Consider the following 13974-nt stretch of genomic DNA (forward strand, 5'->3'; position numbering starts at 1 on the left):
TTCTTTGGGCCTCTAGCTGCAGCTAATCCCCCTCACCTGCAGCGGGTGCCCCCCCTTTCTTTCCTCTGACCCTGCAGCCCCTTACTTCCCCCGTGTTCCCCCTCCTGCCCAGCACAAACACTCATCCCGAGACAAGCACATGACTCGTTGCACTCTGTCTCCTCAGGTTAGGGCCTCACACTCGACACAAATCTCTCTTGGGCCAAAGGAACAGCAGGGGTCTCAGGCTTTCTGGAACAGAAGAAAAAGGACCCCGGCAACCTGTGGTCTTCCACATATTAACATTTTTTTCAGCTTGGGTGAGGGGTTGTTCCTCATCACTAAGAGATAGCAATTACTTAGAAATTAAGAGACATTACTACGGAAGCAGCTTGTCAAAGTCACTCAGGGGAAAGAGGGACCATTGGTAAAGCTGCACATTAGAAAATATTCAGGGTCAGGTCAGGGGCACGGACCTCTTCTCTTTAGATCCTGGCTCCCACACGCTCTGAGCAGGCCTTCACACTGTGGAAAAAAAAGACCACAGCGCCTCTCCAAACACACGCAGCATGCCTGCCAGCAATTCCGAAAGGTGGGGACTCTTGATGACCTAATAGTTGTAAAATCCAAGCACATTTTTCTGCTTTAATGAAGCGACATGACTGCAGCACAATGCAACCAAGAGACAGAAACAGGTTCTGAAAGGTTGTTTATGAAGCAAAATGTGTAATTTCCTCAGGGTGTCGTATTTATTTAATGTCTTTTTAATGTTTGTAGCTTAAAACAGCTGCAATTAGGCAATAACTGTCTGATATAGTAAACTGAGCTCCTAACAAAAGAATGAGCAGCATTTGTACCATTTAAAAGAGCCTTAAAACACATGTTGGCCAGCATTATCGTTACGCACACAGCCATCATCAAAATTACATTTAAAAATCACTTCCACATGGCTAACAGAAACAATATATATTTGGCTTCTCACAGACGCTAACCACAACCAATTAAACTTGCACCCACCCTACTGAAACTGCACACACACACACGACACACCTTTGGACAAAAAGCAGCAAGCTCAGCGACACGGCCTTATGAATGTCACATAGGGTGCTGATGTGGATTTTTCTAGATTACCAGGATATGCCTCCTAATTTACACGACTGAGGTGTTAACTGGCCCACACACACTGGATCACTGGCCTTTATCTTCAACGGGAAGACTGGTAGGAATAAGTTTTAAGCTTATGTAGTGATGTGCAAAAGACTTGAGCCACCCCTCATTTCTTTATGTTTTGGTAGGAAAATGGGAAACAGATGAAGCGATTAATTGAAACGTGCAAACATATACGGAGATACAGTTTACAAAGCAAAAACAGAGTTTGTCCAGTTCTAACCAGGTGAAAGTCAACATTTGGTATAACCCCCTTTATTCTTCAACACAGCCTGAACTCTCTTAGGTAAGCTTTCTTATGATATTTATAGTATTCAGGAATAGTTCTCTGGCTTCTTGACGGACCTTCTTGAAGCTCTTTTTGGTTGTTGGCTGCCTTTTGCTCTGTTCTCTATCAAAATGATGCCTTTTTTGCACACTGCTTCAATAATGATGAGGTCCAGGCTCTGGGGAGGCCAATGCATGACTCATAGTGTTCCACTGTGTGTTTCTCTATCCAGGTATGCTTTTACTGCATTGGCAGTGTTTGGGATCATTGTCATGTGGAAAAAAGAAAGTTCTTGTGTGTCATGCAATTTCCAGATCGGATTGCATGGTTGATTAACATCTCACAACACTTTTCTGCATTCATAATTTCATCGATTTTGACAGGATATCCAACACCTTGTTTTGCAGATGGCACCTTGTTTTGCAGATGGCTTCAGACACGCGCTGTGGCACCTCTCTCTTCAACTTTTCCATATTGATGATGATTTGAGCCATCTTCAAAAAAAAAAAAATTGGATTCATTAGTTTTATTCCTATTTGTTAAGAATATGGCTCTCATATGCCGTTCCTTTGCTCTAGATCATTTTTAGATCTGCCACTTCTTTTGTCCACCACTTGTCCAGTTTCCTCAGATTTCTTAAGGTCACAATGCACGCAGTACTGAGATATTCTATGTTTTCATTTAATAGCTCTTTGACAATCACCTTGTTCGTCCAAAAATGGTACTTTCTGTCTCGCGAACCGTGTTGTCTTTTGGATTTTCCCTAAATTTAACTGAAGAAATTGAAAAGTATTTACTTCACAATGTGTGAAGTATCTAAAGTGTGTAAAGATACAGATTAAAATTGTCTCTTTGCCAAGATGTCTGTTAGGTGTCAGCACAACACTGTTCCACCTCTTGACATAAGTGAGTTTTTATGCTTGAATGATTCATAGGTCACTGTTAAGTGACCTAACAAAAAACAGCCATTGCCAATGAACAACTTTCAAAGGCCTTCAGAAAGCCTGGGGAACTATTGCTTAAGACCACTTTAAAAAAAACTTTTTTTAAAAAGTCTGGAGAATGTAAGTGTTGCCTGTTCATCAGAATCTCATAAGTCTGAAGCAGCACCACTTTTATTTATTTATTTATTTATGTAAGTTTTAGTATTGGTCATTAAAAACGGCGTGACAGTGTTAGGAGACACCTCTTTCTTTATTTTACTTTCAAAAATCATATTAATTTAAAAACTTTATTATTATTAATCACTTTATTATTACTATTTGTTATTACTTTCGCAATTCATCTATTTATTAGCTCGGTTTTGCTTGAATACCATCTAGAAATTCTTAGGGCAGAATAATTGTTGCAAATTAATTTATTCAAAACAAATACTACAGGTCTGAACTGCGTAGTCGACACAAAACGCGCGAGATTTCCGTAAAACATCCTTACGCGGGAATTTCATGCAGGTAGATAAAATGATATATAGTAACAGGTAACGTGATGGAATCCCATGCAGCTCATTTTTTTTCTGAAATTGATCAGCTCCGTGCAAAACTGTTGATCAACGTGGGAGTCATGACAGACTGGCAGCGTGCTGAAAAAGAAATCAACCAGTAAGTTCACAGCGATCTGCTCCAACCGGCTAATAGCCAGTTACGCTAGATTAGCTTATTCTCTGTGTAGTATAACAGTATTCACACAGACTCTGTGTGGATGTTTTGAGGAGCCAAAGCGGTTTAATGTAACTGGTATTGCGGTTATATTTAATATTTAAACTCATATTGATGTGTATATATTCACAAAGAGCAGTTTATCTAGGGTTTACTCGACATTGTGCTTCGTAGTTGGCTAGCTGTGTACTTTACCAATTCGCCATAGCCTGTCATTATGCCCTGTTATTATCCCAGTGTAATCAGTCACATGTAAAAATGTCTGCCAATCATGGGTAGTGTTAGTTAATTTGATTTTATCATGTACTTTACTTGAAACACTTTACTGTAGAAACAATTATGTGTCCGGGAAGTATTTAAAAATGTGGTCGTTAGAAAATTTTTTGCACAAAATATGTTGAACTAGCAGGATAAAAATCATACACTGAGTTGCCCTTTTATTAGGTGCACCTGTTCAACTGCTAATTAAAGAAAATGTGTAGTTGGCCAATGATATGGCAGCAACTTGGTGCATGGAGACATGGGGCGTTTATCAATATGCGTACTTGTGCGTACTTGCGTTCTCGTGTACTGGTGATACGTCATCAGTCGGAGACCAAGTACTGTTCCAATTCGAAGTACGCATCACGCCGAGAACGCGAAAAAGTCCCGGATGTGTTCTCGATCCGCCCGTTTTATCGAGCATGCATCGGTGTAGACTTGGGACAGCTAAATATCCCAGAATGCATTTCGTCCAAAACTCAACAGCAGACTCCCGGCACATCGTTTCCACCCCCCCCCCCCCCCTCCCAAACCGCTCGCGGACTTCTCACTACTCAGGTTAAAGAAACCCCAGCAGCTGTCTATAGTATTGAGTGTCCACTAGAATAGAAATAGAAGCGTTCTAACATCTCACCTGCTTGTTTTTATTAAGGTATGTACACGTATGTACATGTACACTATTTTTATTAATAGAGGTTTCACTACTGAGGTTAACAATGATATATAAGTCACTTAGATCACTTCTAAATGGTAATGTTTGGTTTATTTCAGTGTTTTATTTGTTCCTGAGTAAACTGGTTTGGCTGTGATTAAAGTTAAGCTTCATAACATGTTACTTACAGTTAAATTAAGAGGGGACGGCAGTAAAAACTCCGGACCTGTGACATCATCACATACGCTGGTGTTCCGACTGTACAAATCACGAGTCCGTGCTCGCGTACTTGAGAATTGAGAAACGGCCCACGAGTCCGTGCTCGCGTTCTCGGCGGGTACGTACTCCCGTGCGTTCTCGGCGGGTACGTACTCACCGAGAACGCGAGTACGTACTCGCGTACTTGATAAACGGCCATGGTCAAGCATCAGGATATGCAGAGAACATCATGTGACTTTAAATGTGGCATAGTTGTTGGTGTCAGACAGGCTGGTCTGTAGGTCTGAGATATTCTCACACAATCATCTTTAGGGTTTAAAGAGAGTGGTGCTGAAAAAAGTAAATATCCAGTGAGCAGCAGTTCTGTGGGTAAATGCCTTGTTAATGCCAGAAGTCAGAGCCTTTGAACTGCTTTGAACCAACGGGAAGCTAATAATTCAGATAACTACTTGTTACTACCAAAGTGTGCAGAAGAGGATCTCAGTATATGCAACATGTCAAAACCTTGAAGCCGATGGGCAACAGCAGCAGAAGACCAGAGTGGGTGCCACTCCTGTCAGCTAAGAAGAGGAAGCTGGGGCTACTGGCACACGCTCCTCTTGCCTTGTTTCAGTGGTTCAGACTGATCGTTGTGCAATAGTGTGGGAGAAAACTTGTTGGCACATTTTAGGGCTGTTAGTACCAACTGAGCAATGTTTAGTGTGTATTTTTGCTGACCATGTGCATCCCTTTATGACTGCAGTGTCCCTATCTTGTAATGGCTGATTCGAGCAGGATAACACACCATCTCACAACGTTCCAGTTATCTCACACTAGTTGCTTGAACAAGACAATAAGTTCTCTGTACTCGGATGGCCTCCAAAGTCTCCCATGGGATCACCTTTATCCTGTGATGAAACATTTCCATCTTGATAAGAGTCGTTTCTTACAGCCTGAAAATGACAGTGAATGATTTGATGAATATGAAAATGATTTCAAACTTGACTGTGGCCTTTGCAGTCACAAGATCTCAACTTAATGGAAGAGCTAGAAATTTTAGACCAATCTGGCTTATTGTGATTTCCAGCACCATCATCATAATACCAAATGAGGGAATAACTTTGCGATGATGGTTCAGTTATAGAATCAGTGCCAAAGCACTTAAAAGGTGTTTGCATAAGACATTAGAGGACTTTTAACACCAATAAGGTATTTAGTGATTTAAAAGAGTATATGTTTTTTCCCCTTTCAAACACTTAAAGCAAACAGATTTTCCTAGCAGTTGTCATGTCTAGTTAATAATAATAGATCTTACTAAAATAATGATAATGTGTTTTAAAATTAATCTTGTTTTATTGTCACAAAAATTCCTCAGCACAGCTGGTGGTTGTTTGTTTCTTTCCAAACAAGTTTTTGCCCACAGGGAGGCTACTGAGTGCCCTCTGGCGAACAAAATATGTAACATCAACAGAAATAATATGGTTGAAGGGTGTTTCTCCTGTCTCTTCTTTCCTTTTTACATTTTTATTAGTTGGTCATTTAAAATTCCAAAATCAATATATTAGTAATTATATCAACCCCATTGATATATTGGGCTCTATAAGACAATTTAAGTTGCTTTATCCTCTAATTTGTTAGCCATTTATAAATACATTTCTTTTATCCATTTCACATTATAGGTGAAATTTTGTAATAATGATGAATTTGGAAAGTTGAATTTTTAGCCTCTAAAGATTTATTATTAAACACACAACAGGTTGAAGTAACAATTAGAATAATCTGGTAAGAAATTACAGTGAATCAAAGCTGGGTGCCATGGGTACTCACAAAGAACAGCATTGCCTGATGGTATTATATCATTTGACAGCAGTGTGATGTAGCTTCTAATTTAGGTATTTATTTAAATCAGAAACAGTTTCTTTGATTTTTCTGAAATTCTGTAGGTTGCATATTATTATAAAAGAGAATCACAGTTCTAGACTACAATTGGTCTTTGACATTAATTGTAGAATTGGTTGTCTTGTTTGGAAAAAGTTTTCTTGTGATATTATAACTTCATTTAGTATTTCTATTTCCAGCCAGGAAATTTTAAACCGAATTGAAAGCATAATCCTGGAAATAGTCACCAGTCTGTCCAAAGCTGAGGCCCCTGTCCTGGCGCTGCCCAACAGATCCAGCTGGGCCAACATAAGGTATTTTGATTTAAACATGCTGTAGCATGGCAAGTTTCCCTCCACACATGTAATCGCTCATTCATTTTAAGCCACGTGACCTTTGGGAGATAGCACAAGCCAAAAGGAATCGTGTGTAAAGCCACACAGGATTATTTCATTGTTATTTAATTTCCCTAAAAGAGATAAACGCAGACTTTTGCTCTGTTCGAATTTTTAGATGGGGTTTTTCAAGCTGACCATGGGGGCAACCAGGTAGTGGAAATCAAAATCTTCTGCTTTGATTCAGAGAAAACCTAAAAGAACTTCCTGCTGCTAAAAAGATGACTGATAAGGAATTGAAAAGCACAGCATTTGTCAAGAGGCTTTAATGTGACTAGGATGTGGAGACCTTATGCTTAGAACAAAGAGGACTGTCTGATCTCAAATAGATCAAACCTTGCTACAGCTTAAATCACATTCTGGCTCAGCCATTTTAAATGGAACAGTGCTACAGGTAGCCCTCGGGGTGTGGGAAATTTTAGATAATTTGCAGGTGGGAGCTAATGTTTGAAAGCGCTTACTGTAAATGTAGCACACACAGTCTGTGCGGATGCTTTTTTTTTTAATGGCCTCTTTTGTTACTTTTTTTACATCATGAAATCATAAAACTTTCTTTGATTGCTTCCCACTGAAGCTTTGACAGTGCCATTGGGCTTCAGATGAGTTCAAGACAGTCTGTCACCACCATTAGGGCCGACTGCCCTTCATCTGTCACTAAATTTGGTGAGAAGATGAACTGTTATATGTTTGTTTTGTTTTTTCATTTTATTTGTTATGCAACATCTCTGTTTTTGAAGTTCTTTAACACAGTTGTATGGTGCATATGGATTTCATTTGTATTCGTTGTGAACATATGCATAAACTGCACAAATGGCAGTAAAAGTCAGAGCTAGTTTTAGGTGACAAATTGGCAGAGACGTAACATGTTGCCTTTTGGGGATCAGTTTTACGGCATGGATACAGAATGTGTCGTTTAAATCTGTAATATATTGACGTAGTGTTTAAGGTTTAATTTTTTTTTTCTTTCCCAAATCTGTGTTTCTCTTCAAAGCCCAGATTCTCAAGATTCTCTCAGTCATCTACAGGCTTGTCCAGAGCAACTCATATGCTACAAAAAGGTTCTTTATAATTAATCCATACTTTACTAAAGCCAACATATAGATACCCTTGTTTTTCATAGGTAAGCTTGAATTTCAGGTTTTTCTTTTTCACATAACAGTGTTTGTCTCCACAGAGACATCTATTACAACAACACAAAGCTCTTTGGTTCACAGAAAGCTGTTGATAGTATCGTAGATGACATCTCCTGCATGCTAAAGGTTCCTCGCAGATCACTACATGTGGTGAGTGTGCATGTCCGTGTTAGCGCGCGATGCGGTTCACATGATTGTGTGGTAGAAAATACAAACCCCTGATACTGAAAACTTGTAGAAAAATTCCTTTGGATATTAGTTCAGCTCCCACAGATGAAGTATGTTAGTTTAGGATGGTATTTTATTTTTGTTCTGCTTCTTGTCCCAGGAAACACCTGTGGAAAACAAACAGCTCTTTTGATCAAAGAGAAATAAAATTAAAGTTGAATTCAGGGGCCAGTGCTTGAAATAGCGCGTCCCTTGTATGTGTGTGATAATATGAGCTTGTGCTAAATTCTGTAACTTATCTGTAACTTTGTTGCTAGTTGGCCACATCCAAGGGATTGATCTCAGGTGACCTGTGTTATATGGAGGAGGACGGCACAAGGATTGACTGCCACTCCAGCTCAACTGTAAGCACCACTGATTTAGTGTTTGTTTTGTTTTTGTTTTTAAATGACACTGCACCAAGAAACAGTACACCATTTATAGCTGGATTTTTGGTTTACTGAACTCCCCAAGAAAGTAACTGCAAGTCTGAGCTACGGAAGCCAGGCGTCCTTTTTTATTTATACAGGTTAATACCACCATACATGAAATTTCTCCAGGGGTCTTTAAAATATTGACATTATCTGACCATACACCAAATATAGTCAAAATACAGCTCAGGGACCAGAACCAGCCCCTAAAAGTGAAATCTAAATAACCCCTCAAATGTCAGTAAAAGGCAGCATTATGTTAATGAATCTGTACTAAATCTGAGCTGCTATTTAAGTCGATTCCAACAGAGGGCGTTCAGTTTATACTGTACGTCAGCGGTCCTCAACCCCCGGGCCACGGACCGGTACCGGTCCGTGAGTCATTTGGTACCGGGCCGCGAGAGTTGAGACTCGGTGTGAAATGTATGGTTTTCAGGGTTTTGATCGGTTTTTAGCGTTATTTTGTTATCGTTTTTTTCGTTAACTCGGTTTTCCTGGGTCTTTTCACGTGTGTTATGAATAAATCTTCTTTTTTTCGGTACCGGTACTAGTTTTATTTTGTTGTATTTATCCACGACACCTTAAAGGCCGGTCCGTGAAAATATTGTCGGGCACAAACCGGTCCATGGCGCAAAAAAGGTTGGGGACCGCTGCTGTACGTGCAAACAGAGTTTTACTGATGGCTAAATGTCTGTCCTTCTCTGCTCTGTATTTTAATTGTTTTTCTCCTCTCTGCTTAATAACTGATCTCAGCTGATTGCAGTGCACAGGAAAAATGTTTATTGATCTATCATTGTTTTAATTTCTATCCACCCATTGTGCACATAATTGAAGAACCTCTATAATGTAGGCAACAATATATTTTTAGGAGTAATGTGATTACGGAATTTAGTACAGTAATGCTTTGCATTTGTGTGTTAAAGAAAAATGTAATTTAATCATAGTAGCCTTTTCCATACTTTTTTCTAAAACAGTCTGGCCCTCTGAAGATGAAATGTTGCCATAGACGTTTGATACGGCTAAAAACCTTCATTAAACTAGGACAAAGATGAGGTTCTGCTTGCTCGATGGACAGACATGAAATGGACCATGCTTAGTTTGACGTTACAGCTGTGGAAATGAGAGAAACATTTGGCTTATTTAGCAAAGCCATCTCTACGACCTTGTGCTCACTGGGTTCAAACTTTTTATTACAGTGATAGAATGTAAAGCCAGTCATTACAGGAAATTATCTCATTGAGTAATGACTCAAGCCTGCCACGTGCACCACAGACTGATAGTCAACACTTTGTCTGCCGCTATTCTGCTAGGGTTGTGAGCAGCTAGAGCCACTATGTCAATAATGTCACTGAATGAGAGATGGGTATCACAGAGCCACAGGCAACCATTGCCCCACAAAAAAACATTTCAGCTGATGTACTGAAGCCCAGTGTTGCACATCACTGTCTAGCATTGATTAGTATTAAAAGATTTAATCTAAAATAAATTCTAAATATAAATCCATAATATAGATAACCTGTATGTGATTCCCATCAGTAGATCCAAAGGGTTAATTTTCATTGTAGACAGCATAACGACAACCGTTTTCTTCCAAGAAAAAGATGAACAGTAAATTCACCTAGCAATACAAAGCACTTAGACTGCCTTGCGGGGGGGAAAAACTCAAACTTTTTTTTGTCTGTGTGTCATTGTTGCATTTTACAGCATATCATTACCATTTCTTAAATGCCGTGTAATAGTGCAATTTTTTTTAAATGTATTTATTTTTTTACTTTTTTCTCTATTTTTTTTTGCTTTCAGGCTGTCTCAGTTTCATCGAACATCAGTGGAATTAAAAGTATGCTTTGTAATCTGTTTAAGAAGCTACTTTCATGTTTTGTCCCTTGATTGTAAGTCTATTATTGCAGCTGTCGTCCTTGACCTTTTTCAGATATTGTATCATCTGCAAAATTTGTCATGATCATCGAGAAGGATGCGACGTTCCAGAGACTGCTGGATGATGACTTCTGCACAAAGATCTCCCCTTGCATCATTATCACAGTATTTTTCTGTGTCTGCTTTTGATCTGAATGTTGTCTTCTTTCAGAAAGGAGCAGTCTTAGTAATCTGTTTACTTAATCATTGTGTTTGTGTGAATCAGGGTAAAGGTGTGCCAGATGTGAACAGCAGGCTGATGGTGAAAAGGCTTTGGGATGAGCTGCACATCCCCATCTTTGCCCTCGTGGATGCTGATCCTCATGGTATAATTCATCTGCTTGAATAGTTAAGCTGTCAGACATACTTTGCATTTTTCCACACATTTAACAGCATTTCAGATCCACACACAGACACACACACAGCTGGGTTGCATGTCTCGCTAAGCCAACAAAAGTTAGCACCTGTCCACTGCGTCATGGTGCCTAGTCTAGCTATTATTCCCGTTGGTGTGATGTCGTCCAGGGGGAGTTGGCTCGGTTTCCATCAGCCTCCATACCACTAAGTTTTTCTGCCGCTGCGTGGCGAGACACATATGTAATGCTTTACTTTGTTCTAAGATCACATCACAAAGGATAATTGCTCTGGTATGCAAGTGATTGCAGCGTCTCTCTGTCCCTCCCTCTGATTTTCCCAGGCATTGAAATCATGTGCATCTACAAGTATGGATCAGTGGTGAGTCCTGTTATGCCAGTTATTCCTGTACTCTGCATTATCCAGTGTAGCCTGTTGAGTGTCTCTCTGTTAGCATTAATTAGTTATAATTATGCACCTCTTTACATAAAAAGAATCAGTCATGCATGTAAAAACAGACACGCTATGAAGTGAAACTGTTATGCGATTGTGTGACAATCGCATCACTTTTGACCTTTGTGATGCTTTTGTAGTCATTCTTGTTTCATTAACTTCATTGTAAACATGTGTTGGGGTTCGCTGTGGTATGAGAGTACAGCACTGATTATCTGTGTGTTTGTTTTCTGTATAAGCATGCTATGTGTATTTGATGTGTGCGTATGTGACTGGGTGTGTATGCGTCGGTTTATCCGCAGGCACTGTCGTTTGAGGCCCACAGTCTGACCGTCCCCAGCGTTATGTGGCTAGGCCTCCTCCCCTCTGACCTACAGAGGTTTGGACTGAGCATTCGCTACTTCCTACTTCCTCCTCCTGCCTCTAATTGGGATTATATTCTGGGGAAGTTTAGATTGTTTGTTTTGGTTTCTGTTGCCATCACTTTTTTTCCCCCCTTCATGGAGCTCTTTGCAAAAACATATTGAGTTTTAAGTATACACCCCCTTGAACAAATTTGGGCCAAAAGAAAATTTCTGACATACATTAAATTGTAGTCTATTCAGTTTTTCTTTTCTTTTTTTCTTTTTTTACTTGGCTGAACCTACACATAACCTCCTACTGGGAGTCTGTTTAAAAAAAAAAGGGAACGAAACATTTTTCAGGGATAACATCCATGAACTGAAGTCTCTTATATATATATATATATATATATATATATATATGTTTTTAAATCTAAATTTTATTTTTTAGGTTGCGGGTTCCCAAGGACGCTCTGATCCCACTTACCAAGAGAGATGAAAGCAAACTCTGCAGCCTCCTTGAAAGGCCGTACTTAACCAGCCAACCAGAGTGGGAGAAAGAGGTGAGTGAAAGGAATGGAAAGAGGACGCCAAAGAGGAAAGTGCTGCAGTTTATGTAGGAGGATAGATGAAACTGTATGTAGAAATTTGTGGGATGGGAAGGAAAGGTATCTGAAAGGTATGATTCTGAGCTTTGAAGGATTTTTCTATCTAGATATGGATTAATATGGGCGATTTGTCCTGTGTGAAGTCCAATACATTTTATTCTCTTTAAGAAACCAGTTTTTTCTGGGTTGTTTTTTTTCTTGCCTGTCAAGAGGCAAATATACAAAAGCTTCCAAAAGCTCATGGTACTACATAAAGAATTAATGACATTAAATCAAAAATATTACAAAATCTCATTTTTAGACTGGAGGAATCTGGAGGAATGAGAGGTCTAATTTGTGGGAGAAGCAAGCTGAAGCAGTCCAAAGTCTGAAACATTTCCTCTCCCAATTAGAACAACATTTCGGTGCAGTTAGTTACAGTCTCTGGATTTAGTTTGCTTATTGTTTATTTGAAAGAATGTAACATGAACCATGCCACACACCACAGCATTTATGGCCTAAGTTAATTTGCAATCCCCGTCCCTAAAACGGTCTTTAAAACACAGAATACCAAGCAACACATGCATGAGAGTTAACAAAAAAATGTGATACATAAATTAAGAAACACAAAACTCTAGATGGAATAGGTGTAATAAACTAAAAAGTAATCAATTTTAGAAGAATAAAGCACTGTAAGACAAGAAGCAGACAATTCTTCGTGACTGCAGGACTGATCTACTTTTAAAAAACTGCTTCAGTTTTAAATTATCCCTTTCGGGTTCCTGTTTGAGTTCTGCAGCTAAGGAATTCCACATGTTGATTAGCTGAATGGGGGGAAAAAAAAAAAAAAAGCTGTTTATCCAAATGAGCATTTACGTAATGGCACCTTACAATTCCCACAAGATGCTCCACGTGTTACTGAGCCCAAACATTTAAGGGAAACCACAAGGTCACTGAGCACATGGGCAGCCTGATTATTTTATCCAACAACAAAATGAGCAAAAAAAAAATACAAAAACATAACAAATAAGAAGCAGTTGAGCACAATACAGGTTGTTTATCGCTGTGTGTCTTGCGAGAGTGTGGAGCTGCGCTCTTTGTGGCGGTACTGCGACTGGACAGGCCGATACCGGAGTGGCGGTCTTTCTCACTAGTCTGACGCTGGTCTCTGCAACTGTTAAGATCTTTCTCCTGAAATTCTTTGCACACATTTGGATGCCTTTATGAGCTGAACTTTCTATAAGCTGATTGTTGTGATACTACAGCTTTCCAATTGTTCAAATCAGTGCCCATGGCCTTAGGATCCTACAGCTTCCAACTTATAACACCATGAGCGTGTGTGTGTGTGTGTGTGTGTGTGTGTGTGTGTGTGTGTGTGTGTGTGTGTGTGTGTGTGTGTGTGTGTGTGTGTGTGTGTGTGTGTGTGTGTGTGTGTGTGTGTGTGTGTGTGTGTGTGTGTGTGTGTGTGTGTGTGTGTGATACACTAGCAAATTTAAGTGGAACTCAACCTTGGAAACCCAACTTACCAAAGATTAACTTTGACAGGGCAAAACGGAATTTGGTGAGCGAGAATCCGGATCTGGTCAAACAAAATTGTCCCACTTTGACCACAAAACTCAAAGCTTTGCCTCTTGTCTCCCTCAGTACACTCATCCAACCCTGTGAGATGTTTTTTGGCAGTTCTGTTGTAGCAATAAGAAAAACGTTGATTGGATGAATGAATATAACTTGTTAATTTAAAAAAAAAAAATAAAAAGGTCAGGCCTTGAATTTTGTCCATAATCACAGAGCAAACCTGTCGCACTGAACATTTTGATCTTGTGCCGCACAGTAGAGGAATGTTTGTGAGAGGACTGTTAGCTTCCTGGAAGTTTGTAACAGCTATTTTCCATTGCTGAGTGTCTGTTGTGCATCTATGATTTGTCTGTTTGCACAGCTTCCTGTCTGATCCCACTAAAATTGTGTGTTGCTGTTTTTGTAGATGAAACTGATGCAGCAAAGTAAAGTAAAGGCTGAAATACAGTCTTTGACAGCTATAGCTCCTGACTTCCTCACACAAATCTACCTGCCCAACAAGCTGCGCTATGGAGGCTGGATATGA

At 39.6% G+C, this 13974-nt stretch overlaps 1 protein-coding gene across 1 annotated transcript; it reads left to right on the top strand.

Moving 5' to 3' along the window:
* Positions 1-2899: 2899 nt before the first annotated feature.
* spo11 (SPO11 initiator of meiotic double stranded breaks) lies at positions 2900-13974 on the top strand. Its single transcript, XM_063464304.1, is given in 13 exon segments — positions 2900-3016; positions 6263-6372; positions 7028-7116; positions 7445-7511; positions 7628-7736; positions 8072-8158; positions 10025-10061; positions 10155-10264; positions 10365-10464; positions 10836-10873; positions 11248-11324; positions 11738-11849; positions 13855-13974. Coding segments are annotated over 13 exon segments (1173 nt in total).

The sequence above is a fragment of the Pelmatolapia mariae genome, linkage group LG20, assembly GCF_036321145.2.
Source record: "Pelmatolapia mariae isolate MD_Pm_ZW linkage group LG20, Pm_UMD_F_2, whole genome shotgun sequence".
Classification (NCBI taxonomy): domain Eukaryota; kingdom Metazoa; phylum Chordata; class Actinopteri; order Cichliformes; family Cichlidae; genus Pelmatolapia; species Pelmatolapia mariae.